The 24,864-nt window shown below is 26.5% G+C and overlaps 1 protein-coding gene and 1 pseudogene across 2 annotated transcripts; both read right to left on the minus strand.

Moving 5' to 3' along the window:
- Positions 1 to 7,626: 7,626 nt before the first annotated feature.
- On the minus strand, positions 7,627 to 14,968 carry LOC149057096 (uncharacterized; annotated as a pseudogene). The gene is made up of 7 exons (XR_016190905.1): positions 14,818 to 14,968; positions 14,396 to 14,593; positions 14,188 to 14,337; positions 13,930 to 14,102; positions 9,720 to 9,953; positions 9,330 to 9,597; positions 7,627 to 9,227 (listed from the first exon to the last, which is right to left on the minus strand). The product of XR_016190905.1 is annotated as an uncharacterized LOC149057096 (transcript).
- LOC107167922 (vacuolar protein sorting-associated protein 51 homolog) lies at positions 14,477 to 16,884 on the minus strand. The gene is made up of 5 exons (XM_089222452.1): positions 16,800 to 16,884; positions 16,360 to 16,495; positions 16,116 to 16,250; positions 15,812 to 15,879; positions 14,477 to 14,614 (listed from the first exon to the last, which is right to left on the minus strand). The coding sequence occupies exons 2-4, from the start codon at positions 16,465 to 16,467 to the stop codon at positions 15,841 to 15,843; spliced, it is 282 nt and encodes a 93-aa protein (XP_089078578.1). The 5' UTR covers positions 16,468 to 16,495; positions 16,800 to 16,884; the 3' UTR covers positions 14,477 to 14,614; positions 15,812 to 15,840.
- Positions 16,885 to 24,864: the final 7,980 nt, after the last annotated feature.

Genomic DNA, 24,864 nt, shown 5'->3' on the forward strand with positions numbered 1-24,864 from the left:
AAATAACTCGTAACAAAGGACGTCGTCGTAATGTAATAACCGTACGGTGATGGTGGTGGAGATAATATTATTTTATTACACCTGCCACTGGCATACAGACAGCTGCAACACATGTATGTGGACCAGAGGGTGCATAGAAATCAAAATGGGTCGTCGGTAGGTAATGAAATGGTGGGTGTACGGGACGAAGAGGCGTAATCTCGGAATGTGAATGTTAAATCGACGTGTTTCATTCCATCGTCGACGAGTATCAAATATGCGAGAGAGACATCAATATATATAAAAGAAAAAATTACTTACGAAAAATATTGTGTTATGAATGATATTATACACGTTGTATAGACGATTATATTAAAGTGAATAAAAATAAAATAAAAATATTTTTTTAAACTATTTAAATTGCTTCTAATTACTTCATTGCTTGTCACTGTCCATAAATTATCATTACTTTTAATTGATTAATTTTTAATTTCTTCAAATAGTATTAAAAAGATTCAATTCCAAACGAGAAATGGTTGATCAGGTTATAGAAATGTTTTTATCATCATTACAAAAATAACAATTAAATCCATTGGCGATTTCCTTATCATCATATTATATAATTGAACAATAATTTTCAACATCATATTTTATATAGTGATAACTTTTAGTTTCATTTCTACCTATAATCTCGTTAGTTAAATTCCAAGTACCTATGTTTCATATTACGTTTGCTTTCAAAATTCAGTGAAACTTCCATTCAGCAAAATTTTCTGTTTAACAAATTGTTCTTGAGAACCATGATCTTCATTGTTATAAATATTTATTTTTCCATATTATAATTTTTTTTTGTTCCCCATGTGTCGTTGTTGTAAAAAAGTCTGTATTTCGGTTAAATGTCTAGAAATTTGTCATCGAATACAATTTTTTTTTAACTATATGAAGTAATTTTCTCTTTGTTATCGAGATAATTGGATCTTTCGTAATCTAATTTTAAGATAAGATATAGGTTTCACATTGGAAAAATAATATATTCTCGTAAGCATTTTGTATCATATCTTAATAACTTAATCTTTGCAGTATGTTCTATATTTTTACATTATATAATTAATGTACTTTATCAGAAATATTCATCATCTACTAAAAAGTGAAATAGATTTTTCAATAGTATTAAAAAATATAATTAACGATTTTATTTATTCAACATTTCATTAATTAACAATTTTATTTCATTGATATAAATTATGTATACATCACAGCTGCATAACATCATAACAACAACTAGATATAGAATTCTAGTAAAAAAATGTTTTCATTATAATACATAATGCTAAATATATTAAAATTAATAAATACCTAAAATCCTAATTCAGTGTAAATAACTAAATTGTTTATCTCATTTATGAAAATCCTTTTACTCATAATATTTTTAGGTGTAAAATATGCAATTATTATCTAAGTAGTAAGTGATAAAACAGAATTCTTCTACTCGTATTCATTCACTAAATGTTTAAATGTCTGGATAACAGCAGTTCCTTAAGAAGGTGCTGCTGAAAATATTATTCCTCACATATCGATAGAATCTAACACCTGGGATACCACAGAATGTGCCAGTAATAAGGAGCACATATGGAAACAGAATAATATGTTTTAACACCTAGTATATTATTATATAGCTTAAATATTTTTTTGTTTTATAAGAAAACTTTTTCTTGTTATTTTTACAATGTATTCAAATGTTCCATTAATCTTAGCTTAACATTATTTTTATTATGAACTATTAAATATTAATATATTATGGATGTATAAATAAATAGATATAAACATAATACATGGTAGACGATTATAAACATAGATTGTAACCAAATAATATTATATGTAAATGTCAAAATGGATATCTAAAATACTATTGATTTTATAATTTTGTCACCACGAAAGGTGCATCCTTTTTTTTTTAATACAAACAATTTTTACAATCTGATTTTTATTTCTCAGTAATTATTCAAACAGTTCAATACCTAATGATTGTATTAAAAATTTTTTAACATGTTCTTTTGGGCTAAAAATAATTTTGATACACACAAATAAATAATATAAGTAATAATTAAAAAATAAAGCAAACCGCTTTTTTATGAGTTGAATTTGTTTTATGTGACTAATCCAGCGGTTAATAATTTATTTTTATTTTCAGATACCTTTATCAACATCAACAATATCAATAATTATCTCAGCAAAAACGGCAATAATAATTTATTATTACACTTTAAATTGTTTAGGTAATCTTAATCTTTATTAAGAGGACGCTACACCCTCATATGTTGTCTCCGTCTTACAAGTGCGTAACATAGCAAATGTTATGCTTAGCAGATCACGTTTAGCTCCGTTAGTTTAAAATGTAGAGTAAATTGACCTCTTACAAAAATTAAAGGTAACATTATTATCGAGGGCATGACGTAGGCTTTTTATTATATTTTAAGTTTAAAGGGAGTTATGTGTATTTTAAGATATACAAACAATTTACAATTTTAAAATACACATAACTCACTTTAAAATTAAAATATAATAAAAAGCCTACGTCATGCCCTCGATAACAATGTTACCTCTAATTTTTGTAAGAGGTCAATTTACTCTACATTTTAAACTAACGGAGCTAAACGTGATCTGCTGAGCATAAAATTTGCTATGTTACTTGTAAGACGGAGACAACGTATGCGGATGTAGCGTCCTCTTAACGTTAAAATATGTATGTTCATATCAATGCAATTTATAGCTATCCACTATATATGTAAGCAGGGGCGAATCCACAGTTTGGGAACTGTGGGTCAAGCCATTTCAAGAGGCCATTTATTAGAGATGAAATTGGATTAGAAATTAATACTTTGTAACAAAAAAAAAACACGATATGCTCAAAAAATATTAAAGTATATATTTTATATTACCTACAGTTATTTTATTATAATAATATTCTTCTATTTTTCATTTTTGCAAATGTTTCAATGACTTTGTCAAGATCAACTTTTTCCAAGGCTGGGCATTAACGAGTTAAAAAGTTAGAGTTAAGTTACTTTTAACTAAGTTATTTAACGAGTTACTTTTATTTTCAAAAGTAAGTTCCAGCTTAACGAGTTTCTTTTTTTTTTAAACAACTTCTAACTTAACGAGTTAATTTATTAATTTGTCCTAATATAAATTTCATATATTTAAAATTATATTTTGATTTTTATAACTTATTGATATTATATATAGGTATATAAAAATAATAATTGTGGGAATAACCAAATAGGTACTTTACGATATGAATGTGAGTGTTTTGCATTATTTCTATATTTTAAATTTCAATAGATATTAGAATAACGTGTATAAGTACAACTATCTACCGATATAAAATTTGGGAAACGATTTACGAGTAATAATAATAGTATTATATAATAATATTTTATTTTATTCTGCTTATTCGCAGAAAATATGTATATATTATTATAAAACAAAAATGTTATAGGACCATATAATAGGGGTAATCATTATTTTGAGAAAAGAAAAATATATTATTTAATTTCACATAAATTACAAGTACATGGATAACTTGGCCTGCAGAGAAAATAATTAAATTTAAACCCAATGGTCTAATGTAATTAGGTACTATAAATAAATGAACAAACTAGCCACACAGTAGGTCGATTATTATTAATATTATTTTATATTTATAAATTGGTAATGATTGTAATGATTAATAGTCTACCTGTTAGTACCCGTTTATATCCTATAACAGGCTGTAATAGGCGGAATTCCCAGAATGATTTAAACATATTAACTATTAAGCAACTAATTTTTCATGTTTAAGAATTTTTAAATATCATTATTGTTGAAGTTCAATAAATATTTTATTGAATAATGATAATTATTAATTAACATTATAAATTTATTTGTATCCAATATATATGTGTAATTTATTTAATTAAATCCTAAAACTAAACAAATTTAATAATTACAATTCACTAATTTAATGGGTACCTATTAAAAGAAAAAAAATGTTTTAATTAAGTAATAATAAATAATTAAGCCATCATTTTGGAAAACGTGTAGGTAAAAAAAATACATTAAAATAATTTATTTGTTTTGTTAGATTTTATAATTGATTGAAGTATGTAAGTAGTACTTACTTAGTACCTATTGTAGTTAATACAATTACATATGTTTGTTGAAAATAGTCAGACTTCCATTATATTGTGTTATTTGTTAAGCTTTGATAAAAATGTATGATAATTTATTGTACATGAAAAAAGAAAATTAACTTATTTTTAACTAAGTTAAGTTACTTTTTTTTCAAATTAACTTTTAACTTTTAACGAGTTAAATAAATAAGAAAACTAACTTTTAACTTTAAACTTAACCTACATTTTTCTGTATTAACTTAACTTAACGAGTTAAAATAATTAGTTAACTTGCCCAGCCTTGACTTTTTCTGCAGTACATTTTTCTATACTAAGTGCTGCAAGGTTTGATAATTTTTCTTCAGACATAATAGAGCATAAAAATTACTTAATACATTTAAGCCGACTAAAACTTCTTTCAGCAATACTGACAGGCAGTGTATAAAAAATTTTATACAGGGTACATAAATTTGGATAGGACGAAAGCATATCATAAATTTCAAAACATCATTTATTGAAATAGCTTCACAGCCCTTATTTAAATGATAATAAACACAACAAAATGACTCTGAAATAAAATCATCTTGATCAATATCAGTTTGGTAAATTTCAGAAATATAGCCGAGTAAATAATTAACCAAAGAAATTATGCATGTAAATGCAAATTTTTAGGTGAACGGTTAAAATATTGTAAAATGTAATGAAGTCTTAAGGTCGCCACACACTGCAGCCGTAGCGGTGGCGATGGCGATGGCGGTTACGGCAAAATGAAGCCGGACTCAATTTTACCGCCACCGCGGCTGCACCACCAAGGCAAAAGAATTTTACCGCCACCGTTGCAGTGTGTGGCGACCTTTATACAAATATACAATACATATTTCTTACTATACATTTTTACAAATCTATAAATTATTTAAAAATAAAAATAATATCATATTTTTACTTTATAGCATATTTTACATGGCTATTAAAATAATATTAAGAAATATTTTAAGTTTTTTTTGAGCACATTAGCATCACATTTTAATCATTAAACAACCTAAAAATCCGTTTTCTAATTAAGTATAATACAGTAGGAACTTACTACATAGTAGGTACATACCTTATTTTTTAGAAGATTGAACAAAAGATAAAATACTTTTATTTCCTCTTACAGATTTTTCTTTTGCTCATACAAGTTTTCTAGCCCCTCCGGAAAGACGAGTTTTCTTTGGGGGTGGTTGACACGGTTCCAATGGTTTCATATTTGTAGTTAGTTATTTTTTTCACGATGTAATCGATTTATTATTTATTAACAGTTAAAACCACTAATTACTAAACACATTAATAAGATCATATAATAAATAATCATAATATACTTTACACTTTTCCGTCAACAAAAATCGAGACAAATGATGGACGTTGAACAATTGAGTTTGGTGCGATTAGTGATTACTGCAATTGTGATAATGTGATCCAGGGAGGGATATAGACATAGACTTATTGGTTATTATCCTATTACGGATTTACATCAGATTATATATATATATATAAATATATAATAGATGGTTTTATTAGTTCTGCAAATGGACGTCGCAACCGGCACACACAATAAACATCTATATAGGTATACTATAAATAGACACAATATACCCAATAATGTTAGTCATACTGCAGATAGAGACTTATTTACGATTTATGAATATAATCTAATTTTATCAGCGCAACAAACGTACGGAATAAAATATGATTTACTCAACTTTCTATTAAAACGATATAATTTAAAATATAAATTATGAATTGCAATATTGTAAATTTGGAATATACATGGTATTCATTTTTCAAGTAACTCCAACGGGCCAACTTGTCCAAGAGTCCATTCCAAAGTCTAAAAATAGACAAAAGTCGCAAAGAGGCCAATTTTGTGGGTCAGCTGACCTCCTGAACCCCCCTAGATATCTGTAAGTAACATATTATGTAAGACACTGACAAAACTTCTGTATTATCTCCTATCATCAATACTTTTTTTTTACATTGTATAATTTTACGTGTTGTATTTATATTTAAAAACATCCATACATTTATTTACTAAAATAATGTATATTTTCAGACCATCCTGTATTACATAAATAACTAAATAAGTAAAAAGTGTTAAGAAATATTTTTAATTATTGTTTAAAAGTTATGTAAACTTAGGAAATATTTTAGTTAAATTATTTGGAAAATATTTTAATAAAACATTTTTTATTAAATTTTGAATACAAGTGAAATACCTATTATATTCGGAATATTACTATTGAATTGTGCATTTGTTAACAATAAAGAATTAAGCAATTACAAGATTTGATAAAAAATTAAATAGATTTCTACCTTAAAAATTTAACTATCGTGTTCAAAAATAATAAATTAACTTTTTGACAAATAACTTGTAACAAATACTTAATTAATTTTGATCATAATAAATCTCATTATAATTTTTTTATAAATTCAACTTGTTTTAAACTTAATAATATTATATTATAATAACAATAATTATTAATGTATCAACTTCACTTAAAATTGTTATTGTATAATTATTAGTTCTTTTATATTGTTTTGTTCCTTTGATTGGTATAGCAAACTATCAAATAAATATTGATATTTAAATGAATAAAAATTGAAAAGTAAAAAGCAAAGGTATTGATAAGTAAAAGAGAAAAAAATGTTCATCCATTAGGTATCTTAGAAATTAAATTAGATATATTTTAATTTGAAAATTATTTTTCTATTGGTATCAAAAAATAAAAGGCTTTTGCCTTTAAATCTAAACCCTAGTTACAATAGTACCTAGAGGTACCTATAGTATTGTTATTTAATTTGTTTACAGTAATAAGTATATAGTAATATCATTGATTATAGAACAGTCTATTCTATAATCAATGGTAATATTATACTATTATAAACATAGCATGTCTAGATGTTCATACCATAAATACAATGTTTTACATAACTATACGCCTGTATATACCTATAATATATATGAGTAGGTAATTAAAATTATTTATTTTAAACTTATTCTAGGTATGAATCAAATATTAATTATTAAAATATAGGTACTAGCTGATCCCCGTGCACAATAAATTTTGAGAGTAACTTAATTAAGTATTATAATTATATAAATCTAAAAATGTATTGAGCACGGGGATCAGCTAGTATATTTTAATAATTAATATTTGATACATGCCAAAATGATTTTCAGAATTTAAATATACAAACATAATCTATAAAATAAAATATTAATATAATGTCATCTTAAATATACTATTATATTAGCTATTTGATATATTAACATATTATATATTTTGTATTTATGAATGATTTCTCAAGTAATATACCAAAAAATAATAATAAAACAGACAGTATAACAGTAAGTTATGTCGAATATATATATTACATACCTACATTTAAATATTTAAAAAAAAATGATAATACATAATTATAATTATAATTTAGTAATATAGAATATTAATTACACTGTAGTATTATATTAATACAACTTCCATTTTTTAAATAAATGCATATAGTTAAGATGTATGCTATTATATTTTAAGTATAAATTATTTTATAGGTTACATTATAATGATAAATAATATCAAAAAAAATTTAACATTAAAATACATAATCATAACTATTAATTAATTAAAATGCTATTCATCAATTAATTTTCTAAGTCGCAGAATTTTTCTCCTAAATATTCTTTGAACTGTTTTTCAATTGTCCAAGATAGTGTACGATCGTATAATATCCTCGATAGTTTTTGTTTCTTATGGCATCTAAAAAAACTAGAAAACACTAATATTTATATATAACTCCTAAATAAAAGCATATATGTATATTATTATAATGTTAATTATTAGTTGTCAACCCAATCTTCATCATCATTAATAATGAATTAAAAGTAACATAAATTTTTTATTAGATAAAATTTAAAATCTATTAAAATAATACTATTAATTTATTAGATAAAGAGTGATGTATGAATTGGTTTTACAATGATATCTGGTTATGTTTTGTTGAAAGACACTTTTTAAAGTTAAAATTAAATAAAGGAAATAAATTATCATTATTTTAACTTGTTTGTATTTCGATGGAAAATCAAAATATAAAATTAAGTAAATTTGAAAAATTTGCAAATGTTTTAAAAAATATCAATTTGTTTTTGTAAACATTCAAAAATGAATAATTATATACATACTTACTTGAAATTTTAACCAAATAATTTATAATATATATTTGGTTAGGTTACAATACCATTTTATTATATAACAACATATTATGTTGGTATTGTATAATATTTTCAATTCAAAAAATATTTTGCCTTTTTTAGCTATTCTGACATTGGCGCAACTAGACATTTGAATTAGGGGGTGCTTAAGCTCCAGATTTTTATTGACTGGATGAGACCTAACACCACTATTTGCCTATATTAACCACTAAACAAAACAAAAACTATAGTTCTGGTTCTACAGAGGACAACATAAATTGTTTTTAAAAACGGAAACAACAAAAAAAGTCATACTTGATGTGGAACCAGAACAAAAAATCACTTAAAATTCATTTTTTTTTATTTAATTTTTAATTTTTTTATTAATAATTATATATTATATCAATTTATATGTTATTATATTTTCTACATGATATATATTTTATTCACATTTTTTACAATAATATTAAATCTATACGGCGGTCTTTCTTTGAGTATTTGTCTAGTATAATATTGAGGTCTAGATTATTAACAATATCTCTCTCGATGTGTAATAGTGCAACACAGAAAGATAACCGAAACGATCTTGTGTCATACATCATGCTTTTATTCATATTTAATTTAATGAATTTATCTATTGAATTTTCAATCTCCAAACCTAACTTTTAAAAACCTAAACTCAAAGTGGCCTATAATTGCATCCAATACCGCATGATATGCATGAGAACGCCAATATTGTTTATTGTTTTCTGTTTTATTCATGTCAACACCTTGATTACAGATGTCATTTCCTCCAGCGCCAGTTGTAACAGAAACATGAAAACTTTTTAGTTGAATAGATTCTTTTCGTCTTCTTTTAGATGACATAATTACACCTATACAATTTCAAAATAATAATTAAATATATACCAAGTAAATTCCAAAATATAATTATGTTTAAAACAATATTATTATATTTGATAACTTTTTTTACTAACCAGGTTCAGGTGTATTATGTAAAACATCAATATTATGTTTTAATAAAAACTGTATCACATTATTCCATTATTCCATAAGACATCAAATGATTTTTCATTTCTCATATTTTTAATTGTTTTTATCACAGCACTAATTTCAATACCAGCATTTCCAATTCTACCTTCTTCTTGATGCAATTTTTTACTCAATATATTTATTATTCCCAAGATTTCTTCAAAAATAACAAATATAATACGAATGACATTTTTTTTAATGTGTACAGAAGACCTTTGAACAAAATGTTTTATAGACTATAGTGTTATACTATACCTACTCAAGTTATTATAATTTATAGTATATGTAGTATACATATATTAATATAAAATACTTGTAATATATTAAATTATTACCAATTGCTTGAGCCATTTCTTTGTTCATACTCGTATCTTCATTTATTTCATTTTGTAAAATATTTACTATTACACCAAAACTATTATGACATACTGCTTTACAATTTTAAAGACGACACGACCACCGCCTTTCACATAATCTAGAAATCGATAATGATTTTATTTGCATGGATTTCTGTAAATCTTGTAATAGCTTATCTTTGTCAGGCAGTGAAAAATTTACATAAACTGCTTCTAGAGTATTAAAAAAGGTATTAGATTCATGTAAAAGATAATGATTACATTGATTATAAAAAAGAATGGGAACATATATTATAAATTGTAACGTACATAAAAATATATTAAATATTATTTAAGTATTTATTATTATTTGTTATGCACCTTAATAGTTCTACATGTATTTGTTACAACCAAATTTTTCCATATATAAAACAATATGAGTTAGTAAATAAAGTTATTTTTATCACTAGGTATTCGAGAAAAGTCTGAACTCATCCATTTTACAACTATTTTCATGCAATTATTAATCATATGAGTCTGATCTCTCGAAAGTTGAACTGAACCATTTAAGCTAGGAACAAAAGAACCTCTAACAAGGAAAATATGTGATATTATTTTCATTATTCCAAGACAACAGAGATGCATGTAGTCGAGAGGAAAGGAAAAAACCAATTCAAAACCATGTATTAAAAGTAAAGGTGTAACTCCAATGTGATGTTTCTCATTAGTGCGTTACAAAAAAGACTCGTCAGTACGCAGTTCAGCATTATCATAGGGAAAACAAATATTACTTAACAAATAAACACCTTTTTTCATTACATTTTTCACAACCAAAATAACCAGAATGGCCTTTTATTTGTTTTTAAAAAGCTTGAGCTGGTGCATCAGCTATAATACTTTTAATTTTAACTTTCAAAGTTATATTATTAAATTGAAGGTCATTTTGAATGAGATCATTTAAATCATCAATAAATGGGAAAAGATATTTTTTGACATAATATAATTTGTTTGATCCAAAATAAACACCAATAATGAATGGCTTCTATATTGATGAGTTTATAGGACTACATAATATTGGCCAAAACGATATTACTCCTTTATTAATAGGAAGGCCATCAATGTTAACCAATAACTCAATTTCAGATTCAGACAGACTCTATATAGCTATAGTATTTAACAAATATTTTAACCCTTTTAAAATTCCAAAATAAATATATTGTCTGCCTCCAATATTATTGATTTCAACATGACCTGGCCTAAGAGTAGATAAAAGAGTTTTGGTACCCATGGGAAGTAACTTTAAACATTCCAAATTATCAACTGATAGTAATTTTAAAAGCTTTTTGGTTTTTGCACTGTTCCTAAGAAGTCTCGAAGAAACAATATAAAAGATACTCACACATTCTGAAAATCATTTGCATCAGTAATATTAATATTCTGATTGAAATTAAAAATTGTAAAACTGTCTGAAATTGGTTCATTTATAGTCTGAGTAACTTCAATAATACACAACTGCTGTGTTAAAAAATACTCTTATAAATTAGTGTTTAAGGACATCATTGATTGGTCATTGTTAGAAAAATCTTAATTATTTTCTGGAGCAATTTCTCTTGAATTCACAGTAGTAGACTTTTCAATTTGGTGAACACAATAAATATCCAAATCATTGTTCATATCAATAAAGTTCCTAACTAAATGTTTTTTCCTTTGATTTTCTATAAAAAAAAAACTACAACTTGGCTTTGGCATTTTAAAAACTATCAGCTAAAAAGTTTTGAACCTTTTAAGACTTATATGCACATATATGAGTAGGTAATTAAAATTATTTATTATAAATTTATTTTAAACCTATACTAGGCATGTATCAAATATTAATTATTAAAATATACTAGCTGATCCCCGTGCTCAATACATTTTCAGATTTATATAATTATAAACTTAATTAAGTTACACTCAAAATTTATTGTGCACGGGGATCAGCTAGTACCTATATTTTAATAATTAATATTTGATTCATACCTAGAATAGGTTTAAAATAAATAATTTTAATTACCTACTCATATATATTATAGGTATATACAGGCGTATAGTTATGTAAAACATTGTATTTATGGTATGAACATCTAGACATGCTATGTTTATAATAGTATAATATTACCATTGATTATAGAATAGACTGTTCTATAATCAATGATATTACTATATACTTATTACTGTAAACAAATTAAATAACAATACTATAGGTACCTCTAGGTACTATTGTAACTAGGGTTTAGATTTAAAGGCAAAAGCCTTTTATTTTTTGATACCAATAGAAAAATAATTTTCAAATTAAAATATATCTAATTTAATTTCTAAGATACCTAATGGATGAACATTTTTTTCTCTTTTACTTATCAATACCTTTGCTTTTTACTTTTCAATTTTTATTCATTTAAATATCAATATTTATTTGATAGTTTGCTATACCAATCAAAGGAACAAAACAATATAAAAGAACTAATAATTATACAATAACAATTTTAAGTGAAGTTGATACATTAATAATTATTGTTATTATAATATAATATTATTCAGTTTAAAACAAGTTGAATTTATAAAAAATTTATAATGAGATTTATTATGATCAAAATTAATTAAGTATTTGTTACAAGTTATTTGTTAAAAAGTTAATTTATTATTTTTGAACACGATAGTTAAATTTTTAAGGTAGAAATCTATTTAATTTTTTAACAAATGTTGTAATTGCTTAATTCTTTATTTTTTTTTCTTGGATGCAAAAACCAGAGTTTATACGACTTTATTATATTGCCTTTAAATTCAAACCTTAACTATTTTTAACCTATATATATATAATACATATAGATATAGGTGCATATTATAGATATGTAAGTACTTAGCTATTCTTAATAAAAATATTATAATTAGAATAATTATTGGGTAATGCATGGGTTGGGTACTTACATTAACAATGTACAATTCAATAGTAATATTCCTTATATAATAGGTATTTCACTTGTATTCGAATTATTATAATGCACGGTGGTCAGTGAATCCAAAATTCCAAATTAAGTTTATAACATCACTATTAAAATAGTATTTATCAGCGTATAATCTTGTTACAATAAATGCATGCTAATAAATTAAAATTAAATCGTTTATTTTTATTTTATTTAAATTAATATCAAAAGATTATTGCAGGGCCTTACTGAGAAAAACTTGTGTGGGGAAAAATTAATATTATAAATACAATGGTCTTATAAATTTGGTATAAGAATATTTTGTTCTCGTAGTAGCATTAGAATTATTCAACCTAGCCCTGGAGAAAGTGATAAGGGATATGTCAGAAGATCGAAAAATGAACGTCGGTGAACTGAATGTTGATGACATAGTCATAATGGGAAACTCAAGAGAAGATGTTATACAAACCACTCGAAAACTGCTGAAGACAAGCAAAATGATGGAATTAGAGGTGAACCAATAGAAAACTAAATATATGTGTATGTTGCGAACAGAGTCAGATAACTCAGATCTAGAGGTAGATAATCTTACCTTCGGAAAAGTTAATCAATTCACATATCTCGGGGTAAACACGAACAGTACAAATATTATTGCATGATGAAATTAAAAGTGCTAACAAGTGTTATTTTAGTTTATTATAACTATTTAAATCAAAGCATCTATCTTATGAATCAAAGAAAACCCAATACACCAGTTACATTAGACCGATCCTAACATATGGATGTGAGACATGGTCAACCACCAAGGAAAACCACCTGAGTGTAATTGCATTTGAAAGAAAAATGTATGGCCCTCTATATAACAGAGATACAAAATGGATTTGAAAGAATACATAATAACAAATTACGGAAGCTATACAGAAGATCTAATATTCTCTCATATACAAGAAGCAAAAGACTCAAATGGTTAGGACACGTATGGAGGGGGATGGCCAAATTATTAAACAAGCATTGATGGTGGAAATGACAGGTAAAAAACCTCTGGGCAGGGCCAGAAGAAGACGGAAGGACTCAGTCATGAAGGATCTAAGAGTACTTCAAGAAAGGGCTCAGTTAGACATGTGTACAATAGGAGAGAATGAAATAAGTTTGTGATGGCAATGTTGGATCTCAATGGTCCCTTAAGCTGTATATGATGACGATGAGTAGCATTAGTGTACTTGTTAGCTAAATAATCTTAAAAGAGTTACTTTGTTTAACTTCTACTGGCAATACATTGTACATTTTTTAGGTATCCGATTTATAACTATTAAAATATGTGGATTGTTTTAAGTCTTGATGTTCGGTATAATATTTAAGCTCTCCTAATTTTGTAGGTTTGTAGAAACACTACAATTTAAATTATTTAAGATTTTAAACATACCTAATGAATATTGTAAGAATAAAGTCATTAATTATAGTGACAATATTTTTAATTTAAAACAAATAATATATATTATATGGTTTACCAAAAATGACAATGCTGCTTTGCAGTGCTGAAAACTGTTTTTTCTTCATTAAACTAAATTTGAAACGAGTGATCAGTAAATATTGTTTTGCATTGTTCTTCTTAAGGTCTTAGAAACATCATTGTCCATCAAGCGCATTGCTGTTACAATCTTAAAACATAAATAATAAAACATAAGTCGGTTAATTTAACTTTAATTTTTAAATTACCGATTCAGATCTATATTGTCTATTATCAGTTAAATTATCTTCTGCATTTCTTGGTTCATCATTTTCATAATGTGCTACAGTAGTGTTCGGAGTAATATTTGTTGAAAATAAAATAGAATTGTCTAATTTTTCAATCAAAGTAGTAACTAGTAATAATATTAATTCCTTCATTATCATACTTCACGTTAGTTAATGCCCGTGAAGTAAATTACTTGAATGCTGAAACATAAATTGAAAATTTTAGATACAAAATTCAAAATTGTTTGGACATTTTAGAAGTAATACATAAAAATTTATTTATTACTCCTGGTAATTTAATTCAACGCCTAGTTGTTAAGCCTATTTGTTGTGACTGTGATGATGATGATTCAGTGAAGGAAGATATTGAACAGCTACAGTAATTCAATTTTATTATTTTATACTTTGATGAATCACCCACATTATAACTTTATATTGCTGTTGTATTCTCATATCCAAATAAAGAATGACATGGACTAGGAGTTGTTGAGCTATTTGGAGAATCCTGAATATCAAATGGCTTGAATGTCTTGTTAATGTTAGAGTAATGTCCATTGTCATTCATAGGTTCAGGGGTTCATAATAGTTTTTATACTTATTTATAGGTCTAAATCTACTGAAACAAAATTTTTATTTCAAAAATACCTATATTTTTAAATACTATTTTGGCCTTATATTAGAGAAATTATACATAATTATATCATTAAAGAGCCCAAAACTATAGCAAACACCAGGATTCACTTCTTGTATTCTAATCAATTTTGTCAACTCAGTATGGAGTAATGTTAGGCAAGTTTCAGGTAAGAATTATAGAACAACTTTATATTTCAATAATTTTAAAGTTAAGAAACTGTAATTTGATGAAAACTACTTTGTACTGACCACTCTAATAAATAGGTTGGTACTGTAACACATTTTCTTAATAATTACTATTATTTGTATTTGATTTTATTATTGGAGTTGCTTATATATATTTATATATTTATATTATTATTATATATATATTAATATATTTATACTTATATATATATATATTGCTTATATACATACATTTGTGAAGTATAATATAATTTATTCAATTAAACAATTTCAAATTAAATCAAGTTATTATAAACTGATATGATTGGGTACCCATATTATTCGGTGCCTATAATAAAGTAATACGAAATACCTATTATATTATTATAATTATACAACTACCCTTATTTAAAAAAATTTTGTTTCATTTACAATCGATACGATATATTTTAATTATACATTTTCTTCAAATTTTTCAGGATTTACATTATTTAGCTAATTAATATTTAGTGGAACAACAATTTAAAAATTAAATAATTAAACTAAAGGCTGAATCATATCATACGAGAATAAATAAATATATAATAATAAATTACATACCATAAGATTGTATTCTTATTATTTTAATATCATTTGCAATAACTTGTGTTAAGACTTGACATTATAACCTAAGATTTGTAAATAATTTAATAACATGAAAGATTGTACATGAAGAGAAAGTTAGGTAGAAAATTGATCAAATTATAGATAAAAGAACATAGTGACTATTTGAGTATTTTTTTTGCACATTGAGACAATTTGATACTCTTCTGTTCTCTTGTTCTCTATCATATTTGTGAAATACCTACTCTTAAATATTTTAATAATCAAATTAAATAATATAAGCATATCAAACTAAATTTACCTGATTTATATCTTCAACTTGCAATTTATTCAAGTGCGATTCACATAGGCAATTATTTGAGCGTAACAAGAATTCCTTGTGAATTAATAAAAGCAATTCCATTTTCCCTTCTATAGTTTTACAATCATTTTTCATCTACAACAAAAATACAAAGTTTAAAAATTAAAATGTATTTGGTATTTTATTGTAATATTATTATGTTTATATATAACATATTATATTTGTTAGTTTAAATATCTATTACTTTTCCAATTATATCGGCAGCCAAAATAAATTTGTTGCAGTTTTCATACGCTAAGGTTTGCATATTAGAATGTAAAGATTGAATATCATAATGTTTTTTTTCTTTCATGATCTATCAATTGTTTAAAATTTGACCCCTGTAAATCATAATGAATTAATATACTTCATAGACACAAAACATTTCATATTAATCAACTTATATTAAATCTAAACGGTCTGGATTTGCAGAATATACTTAAAACTCTATTGCTATGACATATAGAAGCCCTTTAAAATTTAAGCTGGACACACACAATTAAAAATTATTCAACTGACAGAAATTATAATAATAGTATAATTAAATAAGAATCATTTTTAACACAAAGTAATAGGTTTAGTTGTCAAATAAGATTATTGAAGAATCATTAATGTAATTTATAATAGGTTTTAGTTTTTTTTAACCTGAAACTTGCAGTTTGCACCGTTAATATCAAAAGGACTTTCTGGTTTAATTTACATTTTAGGACATGTAACAACTGTCTAGCCCAGCACTAAGGAATTATTATAAACCCATCTATTGATAAGGAATTCCTCTTATCGGCAAATGGTCACGGCCAATTCGTAAGATGAGTTGCCTATAGTATGCCCCTGATCAAAAATTACAATATTATATTATTATAATATAATATGTTATTATGATTAATTACCTATACAATTATAATATAATTTAATTTAATTTAATTATTTTTGACTAAATGCTTGCATTAAATTTGAAAATACTTCTTGTTAAAAAAAGCAGTTTTTTAACTTTTTAAAAATGTTCTGCAAATCCAGACATCTTATATTTAAATTCGATTGATCAATTTTCTTTAGGTATTTAAATTACAACATTCTCCTCTTATAAACAATATTAGACAACTTTAATATTCTATAACAGAATCAGGTTTTGACATTCGTCAACAAATTCTTCAAATATACGTTATCCCTTCGAATGCCGCTCCCAAAAAAACAATTCTGCGGTTTTACGCCATCCACAACCGCTGGGTTTGTATGACCAATTTATGGCTTATATACTAGGAAACGCTAACACCTTATTTCGCTACGTCTTGGACCTACTCATCGTAAAATGAAATTATATATCTCCAACCAACTCACCAAAACCAGATGATTTCACACCCTTATATCTCTGTAGGAAATTAACGATATCAATCTGCCTTCTTCGATTTGGCCACACGTCAGTCCCCCTTCATTTCTTTGAACTTTCAATGAACCATTTTCTACATACTCCACAACTTATGATTTGTGACATTATATTTTTATTTTTTAACTACGCTAAGGCTAAGTGATCAACGCAACACATGACTATCTATTGAACTTATTGAAATCCATAATATTATATAATTCTCATATATCAACAAGAAAATTGTGTACTTCCAATAATAGGTATTCTTAAACTTTCTATACAATATAATAACATTTTCTTTTTTTCTTACCTAGATTATATATATAATTATTAAAAAATATATTTCAATCACAGTAAGAAAATAGTATCTTATCTCCACTTGTCAGTCACGTGTACTTAAAATGAGTGTTACGATATCTATAGGCCAAGTCCCGATCCAGCCGTTACGATTTGTAGAATTACTACCTGTCAGTACAGAGGAGTAACTTTTCATCGAACGTCAATAAACTTCTGGGAATGAGGATCAATAATTATATCTAGATAAGCATCACTATAACTTGTGGGTTTTGTTGAGTTTTATTGTAGGATTAAAATAATTTTTTTGTCGTCCTCGTGTGGTGACAGCTTTCTGTAGTGACACTTATTTCTATTTTCAAATGAAAATGCTGTGATTTTTATTAACTTTTTAATGTATAATTTCTTTAAAAATCTGTATGTACCATATTCAATATTTTAAAGGAGTCCTATTCCTATATATAATCAATGGTATTCGCAGGTTTATTACAATATTAATTTATATATTAAAATATAGTCATAACTCATAATTAATTATGATATGAAGGTATTCTAGCGGAAGCATCCTTTTTCGGGAACATGATCCTTTAGGGTTTATGGCCATGGCCTTACAACTGCGTACCGTGTATTAGCTCAAGGAGCTAGTTATGAGATTCCGATGTCCGGAATAGCGCTAGGCATTCTCCCAGTTCGTCATAGGGACCACCAGCACCGGACCAGAAGGTTTGTACCTTTCTGATTCGGGTTAGATTATGCCTTAGGGTGCATCCTCCTACCAAGGTAGGGTGGTTTTGTTACTATTTAGCGCTGGTCTCACAACCACCGCGTTTCAGCCTCAACCTTGAGGGGCATCGAGCCCGGAACGGCATGCCGGACCGGCGTACGATGGGGCTCCCCTTTCCCTCAGTACCAATGAGGTTTAAAGTTGATATCGGTGGGTCAACCCGTGATGCATGCATCACTCCCACTATTTTGGCTTCCCAGGCTGGCTAGTGGTTGGCCTTATTTATTTAATGACTAAAAATTTACCTTTGTGTATTAATTGATACTAAAATTAGTGATAGTAAATAGTATATCGTCAGGAATATAAAATAATATAAAGTTTATTACAAATTATAGGTAGGTTTTTCAGATGTAATTTAAGTATTAAATTACACAATTACGCTATGCAATAGTGCACATGTAAAGAAGGTTAACCCTCTACAGGCAAGGCCCGGTCACGGGTGACCGGACTAAGATAACACATTAATAACTAGATTATAACATTAAATACTATGCACCGGATTATCCATTACCCTTTTATAGATAAGTCCACCGTTTGCCTGATATATTTTTGCTTATCTGCTATACCTCAGTAAGCTTCCAGCTTACAGATCGTGAGTTTTTTTTGGGAAAAGACCAAGAAACTATTTGGTCATCTCAACCACTTATAAATTCAAGTTGTTTTTTTTTTTTTTTTTATAAATATACATTACCATTGATTATACTTTAGTATGCATATTAGTATTAATTATGATAATTAAAAATAAAGAGAATTTATAAAAAAGTTTGATTATTTCTAATATAAAATTACATTGGTCACCCGTGACCACCCTTGTCTGGTCTGTTGGAATTTATAGGCTTGCCTGTGGAGGGTTAATACACAATTGCATAGAGAGTGAAGTCCAGTCAGTTACAGTGGCTACCAGCTTTAACCAATATTGCTCCACCAGACCTACGAAGAAAGTAGAAACTTATTAATATTATCAAAAAATCCGAAGAAAGGAGGAATTCACTACTAGCCGAAAGATTAGAAGACAAACCAACACTCAGACTAAAATCAAAGAAACCACCTTGGAAGACCGCCAAAGACCTAATAAGATCAGAATTTGAAACTAATAAGTACTGGTGCAATAAATGGACTAATTCTACTATACCAATCAAAAACCAAAACCTGGTGCTGGACCCAAATCAAGGAGTTATGGGTATGGAACTGCCTGGACATGAGTGGTCTGTACTAAATCGTCTTTGAATAGGCCATGGTCGTTGTGCTGATATGATGTTTAAATAACGACTCCAAGTCAGCCTAGCATGCGATTGCGGCGACGATAGACAAACCATATATCAGTATATCATATTATAAATGAATGTCAATTAAAGAAATTCAACCTAGGTATCGAAGGAATTCACGGCATAACACCGGAAACAGTAAAGTGGATAAGGAACTGGACGTACAACTGAAAACTGTTCACGCGTCATTATATTATATTATTTTATATATGTTATATATCCTTAAAAATTTTCAAGATCAATTTAACTTAATTTCTGTTGTTTTATATTTTATTTTATCATTTGATTTTTTTTATTATCATTAAAACTAAATATTTGTTTTAATGTTGATTTGTTAAGCCATACGAATAAATAAATAAGTATTAAATTATAATCATATTTAAGTATAGGAAACGGGATGTACATATTATTATGAAATTTAAAATTTTTCATTGTTTATAAATGTTATTCAAAATAAGATAAATAATTTATAATAATTTAGGTATATATTATATATTATATATCAAGTATTATATATATACAAATACAAGACATGAAGACTTGATGAGAGAAGTAATGTAGCAGTACCACTCAAAATTCTCATAATTTATAATTGATAAATATATTAATTTAATGAGATCAACAATTTCTACCATGTTCAAATTAAATAAATCTAGGTAGATGTAATAACTACCTTTTTGAATTTAAAATCTATGACAAATAAAAAAAAATTAAGCACCAAAAAGTTAGGAAAGAGCTAGAAATTTTAAATGGTAATGAAGACAGTGAATATCTTAATTTATCAACAGATATTGAACTTCATATTTTAATACCTATTGTTAATACAAATGATAGTTTAGTACATATTGCTGAAAGTGTTAGAAAAATAAATTTAATATAAAAAATGTCTAAAAATACTAAAATAATAGTAGTATGCATTTATTTTTCAATTTAAGAAATTAATTATATTTGATGGTACTATTAGGTATGTATAAATACTTATATTTATGTATAAATCATTTTTTAAGTTTATCAACACGATTATTCTGTATTGGAAATTATGATTAATGAAGTTTGAGCATAACGTATAGCATTTTTCAGTAAATAGATCATAAAATAAAAAAACAGTGTGTGTTACCAGTATGCGCGCGGGAAGTTAAACTTCTTTTGAACGGTACACGTGAGTTAGTGAAAAAGAAAGAAAGGCATGGATAGACTGCAGGGATAATGAGGATAATAAAGAAAGAAAAGAAACAATGTAAATTATATTTTTTATGCTAATGATTGAACGACCGTCGACCGAACGGATTGGCGAACAACAACGACGGTGAATAACCTAGTTCGAACTCGAGATTATTATTTCGGTAATATTATATTGTAAATTATAATCATTAGGTAAAATAAAAATACCTACTATTTTTACTAAATCCAGTCGTACGTAGTACGTAAATAAATCCAAGTAACCATTAAAATTTAAAATATTAAAATAGAAACTACTTATTACTTAATAACAATATTAACAATGGCTAAAAGCACACTGGATACGTGCACAACTTGGCCTCCACGGGAACGCAAACCGCCGTCGCCACTTCCACCCACCCGCCAATAGAAAAACCGCCTCGCCGCACGACCATGACCTTAAATCGCAAGTCGCGACTGCGTGTGTATGATATTATTATTATCATCGTCGTCGTCGAAACCGCATCGGCTGTCACCGACCAGGGTGACCTTAACCGTTAAATATTGGTACGGTATCGGTTCCATACTTTGTTTTTGAACTTTAATTGCGATAAACGTTAAATTAAGTTATCTTCAACAAACGGTTATAGATATAACGTTATGAATTAAATGGCTTACCGAACATTTTATTAGAAAAACATAAAAAATGTTTATGTTTTTGAATATTTCGCCAAAAAAACATTTAAAAATTTTAAGTTCTTAAACGATATAGCTAATAAACGTTATAACATTGTTCGTTCTTGGATGTTTAATCAGAGGAATGTTTTGTAATAAATAATAATAATAATACATTCATGAACATTTAATCAGAAGAACGTTTTGTAATAATTTGTTCTTGAACATTTAATCAAAAGAACATTTTAAAGTTAAACTTTATGGGCATATCGCTATCATGAGATTAATTTATTAATATCAAGATTTTTTGGAATTTATTTATTATTTAGATATTATGTGTCTACTTTACAATCAGTAATTTGTATAGACTATATAATATTATATCACCGACCGCAACATTATAATTTATAATACGTAATAATGTAATATTATTATTATGTCATATTATGTACATGACGTACTGATACGCTTCGCACCGCCGCCCCGACGACCTTATGAAATCATCCCGGACGATCATTCCGTTTTTATCTAAATATTTATCTCATTAATATTATTGCTGATTAACTATTCTTTGTTTAATAACCCAACCAAAAATACTGTCGTTTAATGACACAACCCATAACCGTTTACAAAATACAGCTACGACAATCCGCGGCTGCGTACAACGACATGTCCGTGTTCGCGTTCGTACGGCCGCTCGTTCGCTTTTTTTCCTCACTACCCTGCGTAAAGAAGTTTAACTTCAAAATAATTTGACTGCATGAGCCTTGCATTATATTATTCTTCATAGTGAATTAAATGAATTATAATTAACTTTAAAGGAAATTCATTGTTTGGAAAAATTTTCCTAAGATCCTCAATCTGTATTTAAAATAAAGCAAGTAAACCAGACTAATAACAGAACAGTCCTGGAACCTGTTTAAATTTTTATTTTGGTATAGCTTCTGCCATTTAAGTTATTTTTTGGTAAATCAATCTATCAATGTAGATGTGATAAAAATTGTGGTCGGGAACGATTGATTGTCTATCATTAAAAGCAGCAATAATGTATTTCGACCAATGTTATGATATACTTGATATCATAATAATTCAGAGATTCTAATTGATATCTATCTTTCATATAGGTACAAATAGTTACTTAGTGAATAGAACACAAGACGTTTATATTACTTTAGAAAATAAATATATGATTTAAAGTGCCATTTTTTTTAGGATAGCACACTTAAAAGTTAAAATGTTCTAAAAAAGGGAGTTGGATAAATTTAATGATCAATTGTTTCATTATTAATTATATTTTATAAACATAATATGCATAATAGATACATATTTTATGTACATATGTATTTTATATCTTATGAATATGTCATGAACAAAACTAACTACGCTAACTAGATGTAGAAATTTGTTTTACGTTTAATACCCAAACGGATCCCTTTTTTGACAACAATATTCATTCACAATGCATACATCCATTAGACTTCTTTAAATGGTCTTAAATGAAGAGTGGTATCTAAAATATGTTATTTTTTAAACTTTATATAAAAATTGACATTATTTAAAAAATCACGTATTTTCGTTTCATCACAATTTTTTTAAAACTACCTACATCTGTTCATAAACTTAGAGATTTAAACAAAAAGTAATACAAAATATTTAGGTATTAAAATAAAAATAAATTTATATTTATTATTAAACTTATAAAATGTATTTAAGATTGTTCATTTGTTGGGCCTTAACATGTATATTAACAATTATTGTATTGTATTATATTGTATTCTTATTATTTATTTATATTTTAAGCTAATAAATTAACAATTTAACATCATATGTGTTTTTGTGAGTTTTTTTAAAATTTAATATGCAAAGTAAAAAATAAATAATTCTTGTCAAATACCGGAGCCGTTTGAGAATTTAGGTACGTCGTGAAACCTTTTTCGACGAAAACAGTACGAAGACCATCAAACAATGGATGGGATAGCACCGAGTATAGTAAGTCATACCCTCCTTTGTGTACACAACAGGTAGCAGTTTGAGAACCCATTGGTGTCCTAGACAGTGTGGTCAAGGGTTGACACGGAGAGAAGCACTGGCCAGGTATGGAAAATGCTTGCACACCGTCACACCGAGCTCACAAGTATTTATCTTTACCAATACACAGGGATGCCCCCTATTACCCGACAATCGGGTGACATAAAATCACTATATACGTTCGTTCACACACTATAATTATATTAATGTTGTACTTACGCGGTAACGGGGTAAAATTTGGGAAAAACTAAGTCCTTTTTCCATAGAATTGTTATGTACATTTTTTGGAACAAAGCTTTATTACACTTTAATCAGCAGAAAATCGTATAATCGTTATTGTACACAATAAAATAAATACAATAAATTTGATGATTATTTAAAATTATTATAAAAGTATTTGACCATACTTCTTAATAACTAGAAGCTAGAAATCATGATATTTCACATTAATGTGACTAAATAATAATAATATATATAAATGATATATTACAACTATACATACCTACATAATATATACATGAGTCATGAGTATAATATAGAATTCAATAAATAATCTCTATTATGGTATAATTTATTATTTAAGCATAGTATTATTTTAGTACTAAACTATACATAATACATGAATATATTTGTGTATAGGTACAATTCAAATCTTTTATTTGGTAACAAAACTCTATAGAATTTGCAATTTACTTGCATTCATTATCATATTAGGATAATAATGACATTTTAGTGATTAATTGAATAATTTATAGCCAATATTATAGTGGTCATTTCATTCATTTCCTTTGAATAAATTACATTCAAATAGCATATATAAAGTAACTATATTAAATAAATAATTGAGTACCTAAAATTTGTTTATAATTATTAATGAAAAAATTGCAACCGTACGCCGAATCGGCAGGTAAAAATGAAGGTACCATATAAAAATAAGATTTAAGGTTTAATTATACATTTATACACGCTTCGTACGCATTTAATTTTTAAACAATGCCCTATATGTAATATTTGTCACTGAGCAGAAACTGTATAAGTGCTTTAATTTTTTTTTTTTTTTTTTGTAGGGGAGAAGGGTAATTCATCTCAGTAAATTGTTTCGAATATTTATCAGCTAGGCATTATGTGCATACAACAATA

Source organism: Diuraphis noxia, unplaced genomic scaffold, assembly GCF_037042655.1.
Source record: "Diuraphis noxia isolate RWA-SAM2 unplaced genomic scaffold, SU_Dnox_SAM2 contig0003, whole genome shotgun sequence".
NCBI lineage: Eukaryota > Metazoa > Arthropoda > Insecta > Hemiptera > Aphididae > Diuraphis > Diuraphis noxia.